Consider the following 16,882-nt stretch of genomic DNA (forward strand, 5'->3'; position numbering starts at 1 on the left):
GCTGGACATGCCCAGAACATATGGGCATGATTTGCTGGACTCCCAGAGCACCTAATACACCTGTCCTCACTCCCAAAGAACCGGCTCATCCTTGTCCCAGTCATGTGGGCCCTGTGCAGCACCTTAAACTGTATGAGGCCAAGCCTCGCACAAGAAGAGGAGGAGTTCACCCTCCCCAGGGCGTCCGCCCACGTCCCCTCCTCAATCTCCTCACCCAGCTCCTCCTCCCATTTACCCTTCAACTCCTCAACCGAGGCCTCGTCCATCTCCTGCATCACTTGGTACGCCGCCGAGATCCTCCCCTCCCCAACCCATACCCCCGAGAGCACCCTGTCCTGGATCCCACGCGGCGGCAGCAGGGGGAACCCCGCCACCTGCCGCCTGACAAAAGCCCTCACCTGCATGTACCGAAAGGTGTTCCCCAGGCTCGCAAATTTCCCGTCTATAAACAGGTCCCCCAACCTGCTGATACCTGCCCTGTGCCAACTCAGGAACCCGCCATCAATTCTCCCCGGAACAAACCGGTGGTTCCCCCACATCGGGGATCCCATCGAGGCCCCCACCTCCCCCCTGTGCCGCCTCCATTGCCCCCAAATTTTGAGGGTAGCCACCACCACCGGGCTCGTGGTATACCTCGTTGGAGGGAGCGGCAGCGGTGCAGTCACCAGCGCCTCCAGGCTCGTGCCCACACAGGACGCCATCTCCATCCTCTTCCATGTTGCCCCCTCCCCCTCCATCACCCACTTACGCACCATTGCTGCATTGGCAGCCCAATAGTACCCACAGAAGTTGGGCAGCGCCAGCACCCCCCCCATCCCTGCCCCGCTCCAAGAACACCCTCCTCACCCTCGGGGTCCCATGTGCCCACACAAACTCCGTAATGCTCCTGTTAACCCGTCTGAAAAAGGCCTTCGGGATTCCATGTATTCTCAATCTCAGAAATGAATTAAATAGCTTCTGAAAATCTACGTGACAAGTCTATTCTGATCGCGCTGGAATAAATTTTTATTTTGTACATGCTGTCTCTTCTTCCCTCCCCTCATAGTGTTTATATAGTCTTCTATAATGTTTAGTCTTCAAGTGAAACATTTAAATGAAAGGAAATGTAATATATTTCTTTTGGTTGGTTGCAGCACTGTAGGAGCATTGTCAGGGCAAGTACAACACAGGTTAAATGTTTTAATTTGCATTGCTCCAGCAATGGGTCCTAAAACCCACCTCAGAACATACAATGGGGATGAAATTAATCTTAGATGACAATCCAAAACAAATCCAGAACAAGGCAATTTATGCAAAGTCTGAATAGTATTGTGCTGTGGACCCGTTGGCTTAATCGTTAGCTTACACCTATCAAGATACATTTCACAAAAGGCAATTTAAACCAGCAGAGAAGCTTCCAATGACTTGGTTGCTCGAGAACCACAATTTTTTTCTGGCCCATAATGTCATAATATATACCAATATTTCATGGTGCAGACACACACTGATGGACACACACAGGGACCAATCAACATGTACAAACACCGCAGCCAATCACCAGTTAGAATACACAAACTATAAAGGCAGAGGGCACCACGGTTCCCGCTCATTCTGGGTGCTACCTCTGAGTGTAACAAGAACTCATCCAGCCCAGCACAGACTCACAACACGTGCTGAGAGAATCAACTGGTTCGGACAAGGCTTAGGTCTCTAGTTCAAGTTAGCATTATTTAGACCCACAGTCATCGTGTGTTAGTTAGTTAGAAGTAGTTAATAAAATTGAGTTGAACCTTCATCTGTGTTGGAAGTGTCTGTTCATCTCTCAAGCCGACACAAGCCAACACAACATGATACCAGGAGTTGAGGAATGCTCGCACTTCTGAGACCTACCCTTCAGTGATCTGCCTTCCACCAGTCTCCAGCCATCTGACAGCCACCCTACAGAATGGACTCCGTTCGCCCACCGCTGCCTCTCCGCATTGCAGGGAACCTGGGCTCCAAATGGAAACTTTTCAAACAGCGCTTCCAGCTGTACCACGAAGCCAGGGACCTGGAAGCTGCCTCGGACACACGGAAGATTGCTCTCTTCCTCTTCACAGCCGGGGACCACGCTCTGCACATTTACAACTTGCTCACCTTTGGTGAGGGGGAGGACAAATCGAAGTTCAAGACCATAATCTGAAGTTCGACAGCCACTGTGCGGTCAAGGTCAACGAGAGCTTCGAGAGGTACATGTTTCAGCAGCGAATTCAGGGTAAGGACGAGCCTTTCCAGTCCTTTATTACCCACCTTCGCGACCTTGCGCAGTCCTGCAACTACGGGTCCACCTCTGACTCCATGCTCCATGACCAGATTGTTTATGGTGTTCAATCTGAGCCCTGCGCCAGCAGCTACTAAAAGTAAAGCAGCTCACTCTCTCCACGGCCATTGAGACCTGTGTGCTTCATGAGCATGCCTCCACGCATTACTCATGCATCCAGGCTGCTGAAAGGTCGCGGCTAGACCCCTACGAGGCAGAGCGGTTCCAGATGATAAAATCTCTTCAGGCTCTGGACCTGAATGATGGCGGCCATTTCGTGTGTTTTTCACGGAGTCCCGCGCCCACAGGCAGCGAGCGCTGATGTCATGGACCGCTTCGTGCAGGTGCGCGCTATGCTGGACCGCCCCGCGCATGCGCGGTGGCGCGACGAACGTAACAACGCTCCGGCGTGCAGCAACTGCGGCTCCGCCCACTTAAAGCGGCAATGTCCCGCGAAGTCCCGGCGCTGCCTGCAGTGTGGCAAACGAGGCCACTACACTGCAATGTGCAGATCTTCCATGCCTGCTGCTTTTCGAAGGTCCACCCAGCCCCACAGAGACATCAGGGCTATCCAGCCTGCCATCAATGAACCTACTCTACACCTTGATTCCGACTATGCCGGCAATGACCCACAGGTCCCGTTCCAAATCGGCGCCATTACTATCAACAGGATGTCCCCCAACCATGTCACTGAATCCGTCCACGTCCACAGCGTCGGCCAGGATGATGAGTGGTGTGCCACCCTTACAGTCAACCGGTCCCCTGTCAGGTTCCGCCTGGACACTGGCACTTCTGCCAATCTCATCGCATCATCTGATTTCCACAAGCTCTGCGTACAGCCTGCTGTCCTGCCATCTGCCTGTAAATTGCTGGACTACAATGGCAATGCCATCGCTGCCAGCGGCTCCTGCCGCCTTGAGGTGACACATCGTGCTCACACAGTCATTCTCCCGTTCGAGATTGTTGCTGCCTTAAAAGCCTCCCTGCTTGGTGCGCAGGCATGCAAGCTGCTCCACCTAGTGCAGAGAGTACACTTTCTCTCTTCAAGCGATGTGTCTGCATTCTCTGACACAGACTTCAGGGCGCAACTCGACTCCATCATCCAGCAATACCATGATGTTTTCGAAGGCATGGGCACGCTCCCGTACACATACAAAATCTTACTCAAGCCCAACACCACGCCTGTCGTTCACGTACCTCGCAGAGTCCCAGCGCCCCTCAAGGACCGCTCCAGGACCTCCAGGACCAAGGAGTCATCTCTAGGGTCACGGAACCCACAGACTGGGTAAGCTCCATGGTCTGCGTCAAGAAACCGTCCGGCGAGCTGCGGATCTGTATTGATCCTGAAGATCTCAATCAGAATATCATGTGGGAGCACTACCCGATTCCAAAACGGGAGGAGCTCACGTCCAAGATGGCCCACGCCAAGCTATTCTCGAAACTGGATGCCTCGAAGGGCTTCTGGCAGATCCAACTAGATGAGTCGAGCAGGAATCTGTGCACGTTCAACACACCCTTTGGCAGGTTCTGCTATAACCGGATGCCATTCGGCATCATCTCTGCGTCCGATGTTTACACCCGGCTTCCGGGTGTATGTCGACGACATTATCGTCTGGTCAGCCACCCCGCAGGAACACATCGCCCGCCTTCAGCGTGTGTTCAGGGGCATCCGCGAACACAGCCTCCGCCTCAATAGGGCCAAGTGCTCCTTCGGCCAGTCAAGCATCAAGTTTCTGGGGGATCACATCTCCCACCAAGGGGTGCGTCCGGACGAGGACGCAACAATCACGTCCATGAAGACGCCCGAGGACAAGAAAGCAGTTCTCCGGTTCCTGGGGATGGTGAACTTCCTCGGGAAGTTAATCCTGAATCTTGCTTCACACACCACGGCCCTCAGAGACCTGGGGCGGAATTCTCCGACCCCTCACAGGGTCGGGAATCGCCCAGGGCCGGCGTAGATCCCGCCCCCGCCATGGCCGGAATTCTCCGTCACCTGGGAATCGGCGGGAGCGGGAATCACGACCCGCCGGTCGTCGTGTCCCCCACGGTGATTCTCCGGCCCGTGATGGGCCGAAGTTCAGTCGCTCACAGGCCAATCCTGCCGACGTGGTTTAAACCACCTCTGTGCTGGCAGGATTGGTGGCGGGAGCAGGCCCCCGGGGTCCTGGGGGGGGGGGGGGACGCAGGGCGATCGGACCCCGGGGGGTGCCGCTACGGTTACCTGGCCCGCGATCGGGGCCCACCGATCGGCGGGCGGGCCAGTGCTGTGGGGGCACTTTTTTTCTTCTGCCGCCACCATGACCTCCACCATGGCGGAGGCGGTAGAGACCCCCTCCACCGCACATGCACCAGTGGTGATGTCAGCGGCCACTGACGCTCCGGCGCATGCGCGGACCAGCGAAGGCCTTTCGGCCAGCCCCGACACCGTGCGGCGTAGCGTCAAAGGCCGTTGGCGCCAGTTTTGGTGCTATCGGCGGAGCGGGAGCGACTCCAGCGCGGGCGTAGCCCCTAAAGGTGCGGAGAAGAATGATATGACGCCTCGCCTCCAGAGTATCCTGCTCAAGCTGCGCAGGTACGACTTTCAACAGATCTATACCCCGGGCAAATACCTTGCCGTTGCCGATGCTCTCTCAAGGTCAATCACAACTCCATGTGATAATGACGGCTTCATTGGCCAAATAGACGCTCACGTCCAGTTTGCAGCCTCTCAGGGGCTGTTTAGCTCACAGGGCTAATCGCTGGCTTTGAAAGCAGACCAAGGTAAGCCAGCAGCACGGTTCGATTCCCGTAACAGCCTCCCCGAACAGGTGGTGGAATGTGGCGACTAGGGGCTTTTCACAGTAATTTCATTTGAAGCCTACTTGTGACAATAAGCGATTTTCATTTCATTTCATTTCATTTCATTTGCCAGCTACAGATGCACGACTGAAGCAAATTCGCCGCGAGACAGCGGCTGATCCACTTCTGCAGCGGGTGATGCGCGTAATGTCGGACGGGTGGCACAAGGGCCAATGCCCGCAATTTTACAACGTCCCCGATGACCTGGCGGTTGTCGACGGGGTGCTCCTGAAATTGGATCGCATCGTCGTCCCACAAAGCATGCGCCAGCTGGTGTTGGAGCAGCTCCATGAAGGGCACTTAGGGATTGAGAAGTGCCGCTGCAGGGCCAGAAAGGCCGTCTACAGGCCGGGCATCAATGATGACATCGCCAATGTGATGCTCAACTGCTCCACTTGCCAGCGTTTTCAGCCCGCCCAATCACAGGAGACCCTGATGCCCCATGAGCTTGTCACATCGCCTTGGACCAAAGTGGGCATCGACTTGTTCCATGCATTGGGCAGGGACTACATCATCATCATCGACTACTTCTCCAGTTACCCGGAGGTCATCAGGTTGCACGACCTCACATCCTCGGCTGTGATCAAGGCGTGTAAGGAGACATTTGCCCGGCATGGCATTCCGCTGACGGTCATGTCGGACAATAGCCCCTGTTTTGCGAGGTAGGAATGGGCCGGCTTCGCCCGTCACTACAATTTCCAGCACGTTACGTCCAGTCCCCTGTACCCCCAATCCAATGGGAAGGCGGAAAAAGGGGTCCACATCGTAAAGTGGCTCCTCAGCAAGGCCGCTGATGCCGGCTCAGATTTCCATCTTGCTCTGCTGGCCTATCGCTCCGCCCCGCTCTCCACCGGCCTGTCGCCTGCTCAGCTGCTAATGAACCGCACCCTCAGAACAACGGTGCCATCAATTCTTGCACCCAACCTCGACCATGTCCCCGTGCTCCACCGCATGCACATGTCTCGACTGCAGCAGAAAACCTCATACGACTCACGGGCTGCTGACCTTCCTGACATCCATCCACGCGATAAGGTTCGCTTCCACCTCCCGGATGGTGGCTGGTCTGCGCCTGCTGTCGTTCTAAAGCAGGTAGCCCCCAGCTCCTTCCTGGTCCGCTTACCAGATGGATCCATTCGGTGCCGCAATAGGCGTGCTCTTCGCCTGGTTCCAGGGTCGTCAAGGGATCCTCCGACCGGCTCTTTTACTGATCCCGCCGTGGACTGTGTGGCGCTTCCGGTTTCTCTGCCTGCCCCTGACGGTGCTGCAGCCCTTCCGGCTCCTGATGCGCCAGCGGTTCCCGCTCATTCTGGGTGCTGCCTCTGAGTGTAACAGGAACTTATTCAGCCCAGCACGGACTCACAACACTTGCTGAGAGAATCAACTGGTTCGGACAAGGCTTAGGTTTCTAGTTCAAGTTAGCATTATTTAGACCCACAGTTATTGTGTTAGTTAGTTAGAAGTAGTTAATAAAATTGAGTTGAACTTTCATCTGTGTTGGAAGTGTCTGTTCATCTCTCAAGCCTATACAAGCCAACACAACACATAACATTAACATATGCTGCAGATACTCCATAATGCTGCTAACAGGAAGAATTGAAACAGCTATAATGAAAATAACAAGTGCTGGAAAAATTCTGCCAGTCTGGCAGTGTCTGTGTAGAGAGAAATAGAGTTAACATTTTGAGTTCAAGATGCTCATCATATTGGTTAAGGCTTCTCCACAGGTGTCCAGAATACTTGCTCATATGCAAAATGGGATCTAACACTTGTTTCAGGCCTATTTTGACAAGTTTTATTGCACATGATCAGCGCATGCATTTTTGCTTTTTGGTTGCTTAACTGCCAAACCATGTAGCCCTAAAGGGGGCCAAGTGAAGCCCGCTACTGGAAAGTTAACTTTCAACTGTTTGCTTGTGGAGGAGAAGGAGTCATCTGTGATAAATCTGCAGGCCACTGTCAAACCACTTCTTAATCCCCCCAATTGATTACCTTCAGTCCGCACCAGCCAGCTAATATCAACCCTCTAGGTTTTGGTTGTTGCCATGGCTCACCAGTGATAAGCAAATGAGAATGAATCCTGCCTCTGACCTCACTTAGATACATGCACCATATGCTGCATTGGATTTAATTTGTGTGTAATCCATTGTCTCAGTCCTAATGTTCAATACAATACACCTACTCCACGATGCAGGAACATTACAGATACGTTTCCCAGTCTGTACTTTTAATTGGCCTCAACCATGGCAGCAATTTGATGCTTGGAGTGACCTTGGCACCCTTAAACTGTAAGCAGATTTGTCTTTCAGGCTACGCTAGAATAAATAGGTGGAGGGTAAAAGTTATGGAACGGTTTATTGCATGATCGGGTGAGCAAACTCATGATTGAGTTTGAGAGAAGACGGCCAGCTTTGACAAAGAATCATCCAGACTTGAAACATTACCTCCTTTTTCTCTCCACAGATGCTGTCAGACCTGCTGAGATTGCCCAGTATTTTCTGTTTTTGTTTAAGCTAGTTGTTCTTGATGGTTATCTATAAGTTCCTGCTGGAAAGTGCATGTAACTCACCTGTGGTACCCTCCATAGAAAGGCTTTTTGATGCTGAATGCCTGGGCCCATACATGAAAAATGGTTCAGATCAAAGCAAATTACTGCGGATGCTGGAATTTGAAACAAAAACCAGAAATGCTGGACCATCTCAGCAAGTCTGACAGCATCTGTGGAGAGAGAATGGAGCTAACGTTTTGAGTCTGGATGACTCTTTGTTACCTGTGGTTTCCCAGCAGTCATGGTACCATACATCATCTAGACTTTGCACCTTCAGAATAGGAGGGAGAAAAGGGAAGAAAAATAGCTTTAATCTTTGCACAGTGATTATGTAAAGTTGTTCAAATCAACATGTTTTATATCTGTTTCTTCAGGTACATTGTGGGATTTGTAAGCAAGGAGAAGGAACGTGCTTTACTGAAGGATAAACCATCTGGTACATTTTTATTACGGTTCAGTGAGAGCAGCAGAGATGGTGCCATTACTTTTACCTGGGTGGATCGATCTGAGAATGGTGAGTCAGTAGTGAATTCTGTGTTCTGTTCCAACAGTCAGCTCAGGTCAGAGGCATGAGTTTTGTCTTTTAAAAGATATAAAAATATCAATTTGGACGATAACGTGCTTTTTAAACTGTAAGCAGATTTGTCTTTCAGGCTACGCTAGAATAAAAAGCTGGAGGGTAAAAGTTATGGAACGGTTTATTGCATGATCGGGTGAGCTAACTCACAAGTCAAAAGAAAGTTATACCAACATTCTCCACAATAACATTTTGGTACTGTTGTATTCTCTGTCACCATGAATTTCCCACAGCTTCCCAGTATTATTTAGCCTAAAGATCTGTTACAAATTTGGGTCTGCTTTCAATATTCACTTTGGTTTCTCTTATAAATGAATCCCATGTCTTTTATGGTCAAGAATTTATCTTTACTACTTTGTTTCTAATTATACAGTAGCATAATCCAGGGATTACAACAATGAAACCCCTTGCTCCATGAAGTGAATACTAAAGCTGAACATGTCACTGCGTGCTTCTCCGAGAGGCTGCCTGTGACCTCCTCAGTGAGGCAAGATCATCAAGGAGATGACTTAGTTTACAAACATATAATTATCACCTTATTTCTAAGACATAGAATGTAACAAAGTACACCTCACTGTGCCTGGTAAGCAAATGCACTCTGACCAGGAGATTTGTTAAAAAAGCTTGGTTCTCAATCAGCAGAGCACCATTACTGATGAAGTCTGACTTTCTTGAAATACAGATGATTTGGCAATGTGCTTCTTTATAGCTCTACTCTTAGCTAGGCAGGAATCCAATAATTTTATCTCTAACCTTTCTCCAGCTCTTTTTAGCTAGAATTGGTTAGCTTAAATAGGAATTAAAACTACAATTGTTTTTCTTGGGTGAAAACTCTCTGAGAACTACTTTACCCATCCCCACCGCATTGGATTCATATGTATGGAACCAATCCAAAAAATTTAGGTGTGTCTGTTTACTGAGCTGGCTGAACAAATTTCCATTGTATCAAGGTGAAATGGCAATTGGAAAACACCATCTTAAATAGGTCCTTCAGCTAAGCCTAATTATTGACACTGTTTTGCATCTTATCACTTCTGTTTGTACTGTTTGTAAATAATTCTGAGCACTTAAACACAGAAATAACGGTCAGAATTTTACGGCTGTTCACACTGGCGGGCTATTCAGTCCCACTGACGGCGCACCCCTGCTACAAGGTTCCTGGTGGCGAGGGGGATGCATTCAACCGAAAATGCATTGACAATGGCGGGACCAAAAGATCCCGCCATCGCCACCAAACATGGGCAGTTTGCGTGGAAAATTCCACCTAATGATTCTGCATTAAAAGTATTTGAGTTGAGCTAATGGCTCTTATCAAGTAAAGACCCATGTTATGTTCCCCTTTTGCAGCAGTCAAGTTGGATTTCCCATTTTTCCCAGAAGTAACTGATCACAAATAAAATGCTCCTAAACAAAAATTAAGCCATAAACCTATAATCACACTTTGGGGTATTTTGAATGTTTACCAACCTGGCTGACATAAAAAAAAGTTGTATTAAATTGTGTCTACATTTTCCACAGGGTATTAATGAAAATAAATACCAGTGGTAACTTGAGACCACAAAGTAGGTAGTCAAATGCTTTAAAAGAAATAACCTTCTTATATAAATAAATAACGAAGTTTGACCATAACTAACTCAGCAGAACAGTAGTAATAGTAGTAACACTGAAAACAGGAGCTCTGGTAAAACAGGTCTTGGTTACAGGTCACCTCTTGCAGATTTAAAAACCCGTCAAAGCCCGCACATGCTTAGAACCCTTGCCAGAACAGACGCCTGTAAAACAATTACATTGGAGAAAGGCTTATGAGAAAACTCTGTACTCAAAATGACACTCTGTACAATACCCACCATTTCCCACTTCAGGGGCGAGATTCTCCCCTACCCGGCGGGGCGAGGGGTCTCGACGTAGCGGAGTGGCGCCAACCACTCCGGCGTCAGGCCTCCCCAAAGGTGCGGAATTCTTCGCACCTTTAGGGGCCAAGCCCTCACATTGAGGGGCTAGGCCCATGCCGGAGCGGTTGGCACCACACTGACTGGCGTCCAAACCGGCTCCAGCGGCCTTTGTCGCCCGGTGCCGGGGTTGGCCGGAAGGCCTTAGCCGGTTCGCGCATGCGCTGGTGCGTCAGCTGCCGCTGACGTCACCACTGGCGCATGCGCGCTGGGGGATTCTCTTCCGCCTCCACCATGGTGGAGGCCGTGGCAGCGGCGGAAGAAAATGAGTGCCCCCACAGCACTGGCCCGCCCGCCAATCGGTGGGCCCCGATCGCGGGCCTGACCACCGTGGGGGCACCCCCCGAGGTCCGATCGCCCTGCGCCCCCCCCCCAGGATCCTGGGGGCCCGCACGCGCCGCCAATCCCGCCACCACCAGAGGTGGTTCAAACCACGGCGGCAGGAGAGGCCTCCCAGCCGCGGGACTTCACCCATCGCGGGCCGGAGAATCGCCACAGGGGCCTCGTCGATCGGCGGGGCGTGATTCCCGACCCCGCCAATTCCCGGGTGGCGGAGAATTCCGGCCACGGCGGGGACGGGATTTCCTCCGGCCCCGGGCGATTCTCCGACCCTGCGGGTGGTCGGAGAATTTTGCCCCAGGTCTGAACAGCAGACTGAATATTAGCCCAGATTTTGCATTACCAGCGTTCACCATTATTATGAAGTAAATCGGACAGCAACCTCTGTAGTAGATATGTATGCAGTTAAAAGCACAAACCCTGAGGTTGCTGTCTAAATTTTCCTGCTGCCCCTCCAGCTGCACTATAGCTACTTTGCTGATATATTTGGCACTGAAATGCACATAAATATGTGAAGCTGTGCTACCTATGGATATGGTCCTTATTAAATTCAGCAGAAAGGGTTAGGGATAGTGCAATCAGTTGTAACTGAATTTTTTACAGTTACAATTACTGTCAAACAAACAGTACTGGCTCTGAAAATTTAATTCCCTCAGGAATTATTGTTAGAAAATATTATTTGTACCTCTCTCCCAGATATGTATCTCTTTTAACCCAGTATTTTATCCCTTTTTTCACTTTCTGTTCATGATTTAAATACTTCTTGACTTGTATATCCTGGTTTACACTCTGAGTCACATGGGGGTGGGGGGGGGGGGGGCTGCATTCAGTCAGTAACCCTGGAAAAATTAATTTCCCCACCACTATGGAGCATTGACCACACCATGATTACTTTATTTTGCAAGGATCCTCATCCAGAAGACTGATTGACAGGCTTGGCTTCCAGTTGGATGGGAGCAGGTTACTACTGGGATGTGTCGATTTCCCTGACCCAGGGGGTGGGGTAGGGATGGTCTGATGGAAGAGAGAGGCAGTTCAAATCCAAAGCAAGCGACTAAGCTTCAGGACCGAAGGGAAGTACCCCTGTTCCCCCTGGCTCACAGACAGTGCTGTAAAAGCACTTGCCCTCTCCTCCCTGACTTTCAGATACTATATCCTGAAGCTTGGGAAACCCAGCCAGCAAAATAAGTTAAATTGGAGGCTGCTGCCTCATTAGAAAATTTAAGTGACCAACGTTCGTGGGAATGGGTTCAGAGAATCACAAAACTGTTACAGCACAGAAGAAACCCATTTGGCCCATCATGTGTGCACCAGCTCTCCGAGGAGCAATTAATCTTGTGCTATTTCCCCGCATTCTCCCTTTTCAGATAATGGTCTAATTCCCTTTTGAATGCCTCGTTTGACCCTACCCCCACAACACTCTCCGGCAGTGCATCCCAGACCTTAACTGCTCGCTGTGTGAAAAGGTTTTTCCTTAAGTTGCTTCTTGTACCAATTACTTTAAGGGCGCAATTCTCTCCCCCCCCATACCTTTCAGGACCTCCCCCTGCTTTTATGATCCCACTCCCCCAACATTGGCGAGGCCCCTGGCAGTGCCAACCTGGCATCTGGTTGCCAGGGGAGTGCCAAGGTGCCATCCTGCCTTGTCCCCAACCACCATGGGGTCTTCAATAGTCTGAGAGACCCCCCCCTAGGTGCCATTACGCCTGGTCCATGCCCTGGCAAGCTCTCCTCGGCGTGGCCAATGAGTCCTGGGCACCGGGTGAATTCAGCGTCAGCTCATTTCACCTATCTTTCTGTAGTCAGATCTGGATCCCACCCAGTGAGGGTGAGATCCAGATTGCGCTGAGCAGAGCGAGTCAGGTGACTCGTGAGCAGTCTGGTGCGGAGCCCGATTTAGGGCTCGAGCGCAATTCACCCATTGAGCCCAGTTCTGCGACCAGCACAAAGGGATTACTGAATTTCGCCCTAAACCTTTGCCCTCTCATTCGCAATCCTCTCATGAATGAGAACATTTTATCCTTTTCTACACTGTCCAAACTCCTCATACTTCAGGTACCCCATGTCCTGCCTCTGCCACCCTGAGAATGGACAGATTAATTTTTTTAAAGTTTTAACATCTCACTTAACCACAACCCACCCATTTTATTGGGGTTAAGTTCATCCTGATTGTGTCAGTGAGGGTGAGATCCAAATCATGCTGGGTGGAACTGGTAGGGTGACCTCTATTGGCGCGCAGCCTGATTCGGGGCTCGCACGCATTGCACCCATTGTGTCTGGCGCAATGGAATCTTCAATTTGTTTGATTAAATTGCTTCTGCTTGTCCTCCTCACACATGCCACAGATTCCTTGTTGAGGATGCCACGCTGGGTCATATGGCCAGTTTGTGTTGTGGTGTTTTGACTCCAGAGCATGGCTTAGAAGCTCAATACAACCTCTGGTTAATTTGCTTTGCCAGTTGATTTTCCCAAGTAAATCATTGCTCAGGAACTTTCAAAGGGTCCTTAAGGCAGTGTTCTCCCTATCTGTAGTCAACAGCCCAAACTCTGCCCGTAACCTCCGCCACTCCCTCAGTAGCTCCGCGCCCGGGGCCTCCGAGTATCTCCTGTCCACCTGGAGTATCTCCTCCACTAACCTATCCCTCTCAGCCCGTTCCGCCTTTTCTCTGTGGGCCGTATCGATATTAATTCCCCTCTGACCACTGCCATCAAAGCTTCCCAAACTGTTGCTGCAGAGACCTCCCCCGTATCATTTGTTTCCAGGTAGTTCTGGATGGACTTGTTCACCCGGCCCCAGATCACTTTGTCGCTCGCAACCCCACATCCAGTCTCCACAGCGGGCGTTGTCCTCTCTTCACGCCAACCCGTAGATCCACCCAATGCGGGGCATGATCCGATACTGCGATTACCGAGTACTCCGTATCCACCACCCTCGGTATTAGCGCCCTGCTCAGAACAAAAAAGTCAATGCGAACGTGTACCTTGTGGATATGGGAGAAAAAAAAAACTCCTTCGCCCTTGGCCGTGCAAACCTCCATGGGTCTATTCCCCCCATCTGTTCCATAAACCCCTTCAATTCCTTTGCTGCAGCTGGCCTCCTCCCTGTCCTGGATTTTGATCGGTCCAATTCCGGATCAATGACTGTGTTAAAATCTCCCCCCATAATCAGGTTATGTAAGTCTGGGATCTTACCTAACACCCGCCTCATAAATTCCACATCGTCCTTATTCGGAGCAAATATGTTCACGAGTACCACCCGCACCCCCTCCAGCTTCCTACTCACCATTATGTACCTACCCCCCTTGTCTGACACCATTCTCCCGACCTCAAATACCACTCGTTTATTGATCAAGATGCTAGCCCCCCTGGGCTTTGAGTCCAGCCCTGAGTGGAATACTTGACCAACCCACCCCTTTCTCAATCTCGTTTGGTCTACAACCTTTAGGTGTGTCTCTTGTAGCATTGCCATGTCCGCCTTCAGTCCCCTCAAATGCGCGAACACGCGAGCCCTCTTGACCAGCCCATTCACCCTCTGACGCTCCATGTAATCAGCCTGGTTGGGGGCGGGCCCATCCCCCCCTCACCCCCCTCCGCCCCCGCCGATGAGCCATCACCCTTTTTAGGCCAGCCTCTAGCTCGCGTCCTCCGTATCCTCGAGACCCCCCTCAAGTATTCACCGTTCCCGACCTCCCATTTGTCCTCTAGTAACAGTTACTCCCCTGTAAGCAAAGCAGCTAGCCCTCCCTTTCCCCTAGGAACAGCACTAGAAACCCAACCCCCCAAGTCAAGCTTCAGCTTAACACCTGCTCGCCCTCCAATGTGCTTCCGTGAGTCAGCTGACCCATGCTGAATTGATAGCGCCCGCCCATAGCACCAAGCAGTCTGTCTCCCCATTGTTCTCTCCCCTCTCCCCCCACTTGGACAAATATATTAAAAGCATCACATTCCCCAGTAAACAAACATCATAAAAAACAGTGAAGAAACAGCCACTTTAGATAAAAACACTCAAAAACAGAACCAGCCCCAGAAACCACCCGCCCTCTAACCAGCTCCCTGCAAGACAAAGTTAACTTTAGCCATCAAAACAGCCCCTTATTACACATAACACTACTTATACTTATACAGCCCAGAACAACAAATCGCCACCACAGTACTCTCCAAGGCTTCAGTGTCTTTTAGTTCGTCTCCCATCTTTTTTCTTTAATAAAAGTCTATACTTCATCTGGTGTTTCAAAGTAGAAGTCCCGTTCCTCATGTGTGACCCACAAACGGGCTGGGTACAACATCCCGAGCTTCACCCCCTATTAAACCGAGCTCGCCTCTTAGCCAGGTCCTGAGAAATGCGCAGCTCACAATTCTCCCACTTGCTGCTCCGTTCCTTCTTGGCCCATCGAAGAATGTGGTCTTTGTCCAGGAATCGGTGAAAACGTACCACCATCGCCCTAAGCGGCTCGTTCATTGGGGTTTCTTCACAAGGGCTCTGTGCACTGTATCCACTTCCAGGGGCTGAAGGAACGCCTCAGCCCACATCAACTTCTCCAACATGTCCGTCACATAAGCCCTCGCATCCGATCCTTCACTGCTTTTAGGGAGGCCGACAACTCTGTCTCCTGGGCCTGTTCCCCAGGTCCTCTAGCTTCTCCTGCATTCTTTTCTGGCGGTCGTTCACCACCTTGATCTCCAGCACGGTTATGTATTCCTCGTGTTCGGACACCTTTTTCTCCACCTCCTGGAATGCTCTTCCGTGGGTCTCTTGATTCTGCGCAACTTCATCAATTGAAGCCTTAATCGGGTCCAGCGTGTCCTTCTTCAGCTTGGCAAAGCAATGTTCGAAAAACTTCACCAGCTGCTCTGTCGACCAATGTGCCGTCTCCCCGCAGCCTTTGCTCTCCGCCATTCTTTCCCGCGTTGCCAACTCTGCTCACGACTTCCTTGTAGGACTTTGTCTTCTCACACGGCCACTTCTGTTCCAATTCTCCATACACTGGAGGGGGATTTCTCCTCACTGTCTCACTCTTCACCGATTTATCCCATAAAATCCAGGAAAAAACAGGGGAAAATGGTCCAAATGTCCGTCACAGGCGGGAGCTATCAAATGTGCGACCTACTCCTCCATGGCCACCACCGGAAGCCATCATACATCAAACTCAGGGGATGGTTGCACACGCGCAAACATACACACAATAAGAAGACAGAAAGGAGAGGTTTTTTTAAAACTCTGAATACATTAAAAGAAAAATAATCTCAAATATGGTCCCTGATTTTGTTGATCGTACTGTGTCCTCACAAAGAGAGGTGTGAGATTCCATGAGGATTAAGCTTTTGTCTTGTAACTGCTGTTGGACATTTCCTGACATTGTAGCCAATTTGTGAATCATGAGACGTGTAGCAGTCATCTTTTTGTTCAGCAAAATTCACTTTCTAAATAAGCAAAAAAAGTAGGGTTTGATTTAAACAGTTTATGATCCCTTGCACATCTCGGACATGACAAAGGAGATCAAATAATTTCCTGTGATTCTATTAGATTCTGCAAAGCACAATTATATTTTTCTTTATGTGAATATTTCAAATATATTTTAAAGATATACAAATGTACTTGAAACTACGATGAGATTGAAAGTTTGTCATCAAAGTTTTATTCCATACTGACGTTGAATTCATTTTTAAGTTACTGTTACAGTAGGATCTAAGCATAACTATTGTTCTAGGGGAAATGAAATTTCATTCGGTGGAACCTTACTCCAAGAGCCAGTTGTTAGCGGTTCCGTTGCCTGACATTATCCGTGATTACAAAGTAATGGTGGCTGAGAATATTCCAGAGAACCCACTACAGTACCTATATCCTGATATTCCAAAGGACAAAGCTTTTGGAAAACATTACAACAATAAGCCAAAAGAAGGTCAGTATTATCAATCTGTGTTGGTATTAAAAAAACAAATGATTCAACAATGTTCTTATTCTGTCGTGAAGTCACATTCAGCAAACTGAAATTAGATAGCATACAAAGCCCTGGGAAAACCACACCTGGAGCACTGTGAACTGATCTGGACATCACGGCCGGGAATTCTCCGAGCCCGCGCTGGATCGGAGAATGGGCAGTGACGCGCAAAATTCCCGCCATGCCACTCCAAAGCCGGCGATCAGAGAATCGGCGCCAATTGTGCCTGTGCAGTCGACACGGCGCCGGCCGGGGGCCGCGGCGATTCTCTATGGTCGACCGGCCAAATTGCTGCTGTGTTCCGCAGCCATTGTTCCAACCTGGTACCACCCAGCGGGAGCTTCGACCTGCGGCCGCAGTGGCCATCCTGGTGGGGGGGGCGGGGATCAGACTCTGGGGGGTGGGGGGGGCTCCACG

The 16,882-nt window shown here is 50.3% G+C and overlaps 1 protein-coding gene across 3 annotated transcripts in view; it reads left to right on the plus strand.

The window, feature by feature from the left end:
- LOC119961797 (signal transducer and activator of transcription 4-like) overlaps nt 1-16,882 on the plus strand; it is a 163,869-nt gene that overhangs the window by 145,380 nt on the left and 1,607 nt on the right. For all 3 annotated transcript variants that reach the window (XM_038789128.1, XM_038789127.1, XM_038789129.1), the window contains 2 exons: nt 8,036-8,175; nt 16,235-16,426. In XM_038789128.1, coding sequence (XP_038645056.1) covers nt 8,036-8,175; nt 16,235-16,426 — 332 coding nt within the window. The remainder of the gene's footprint in view (nt 1-8,035; nt 8,176-16,234; nt 16,427-16,882) is intronic.

This window comes from Scyliorhinus canicula, chromosome 2 (genome assembly GCF_902713615.1).
Source record: "Scyliorhinus canicula chromosome 2, sScyCan1.1, whole genome shotgun sequence".
Taxonomy (NCBI): domain Eukaryota; kingdom Metazoa; phylum Chordata; class Chondrichthyes; order Carcharhiniformes; family Scyliorhinidae; genus Scyliorhinus; species Scyliorhinus canicula.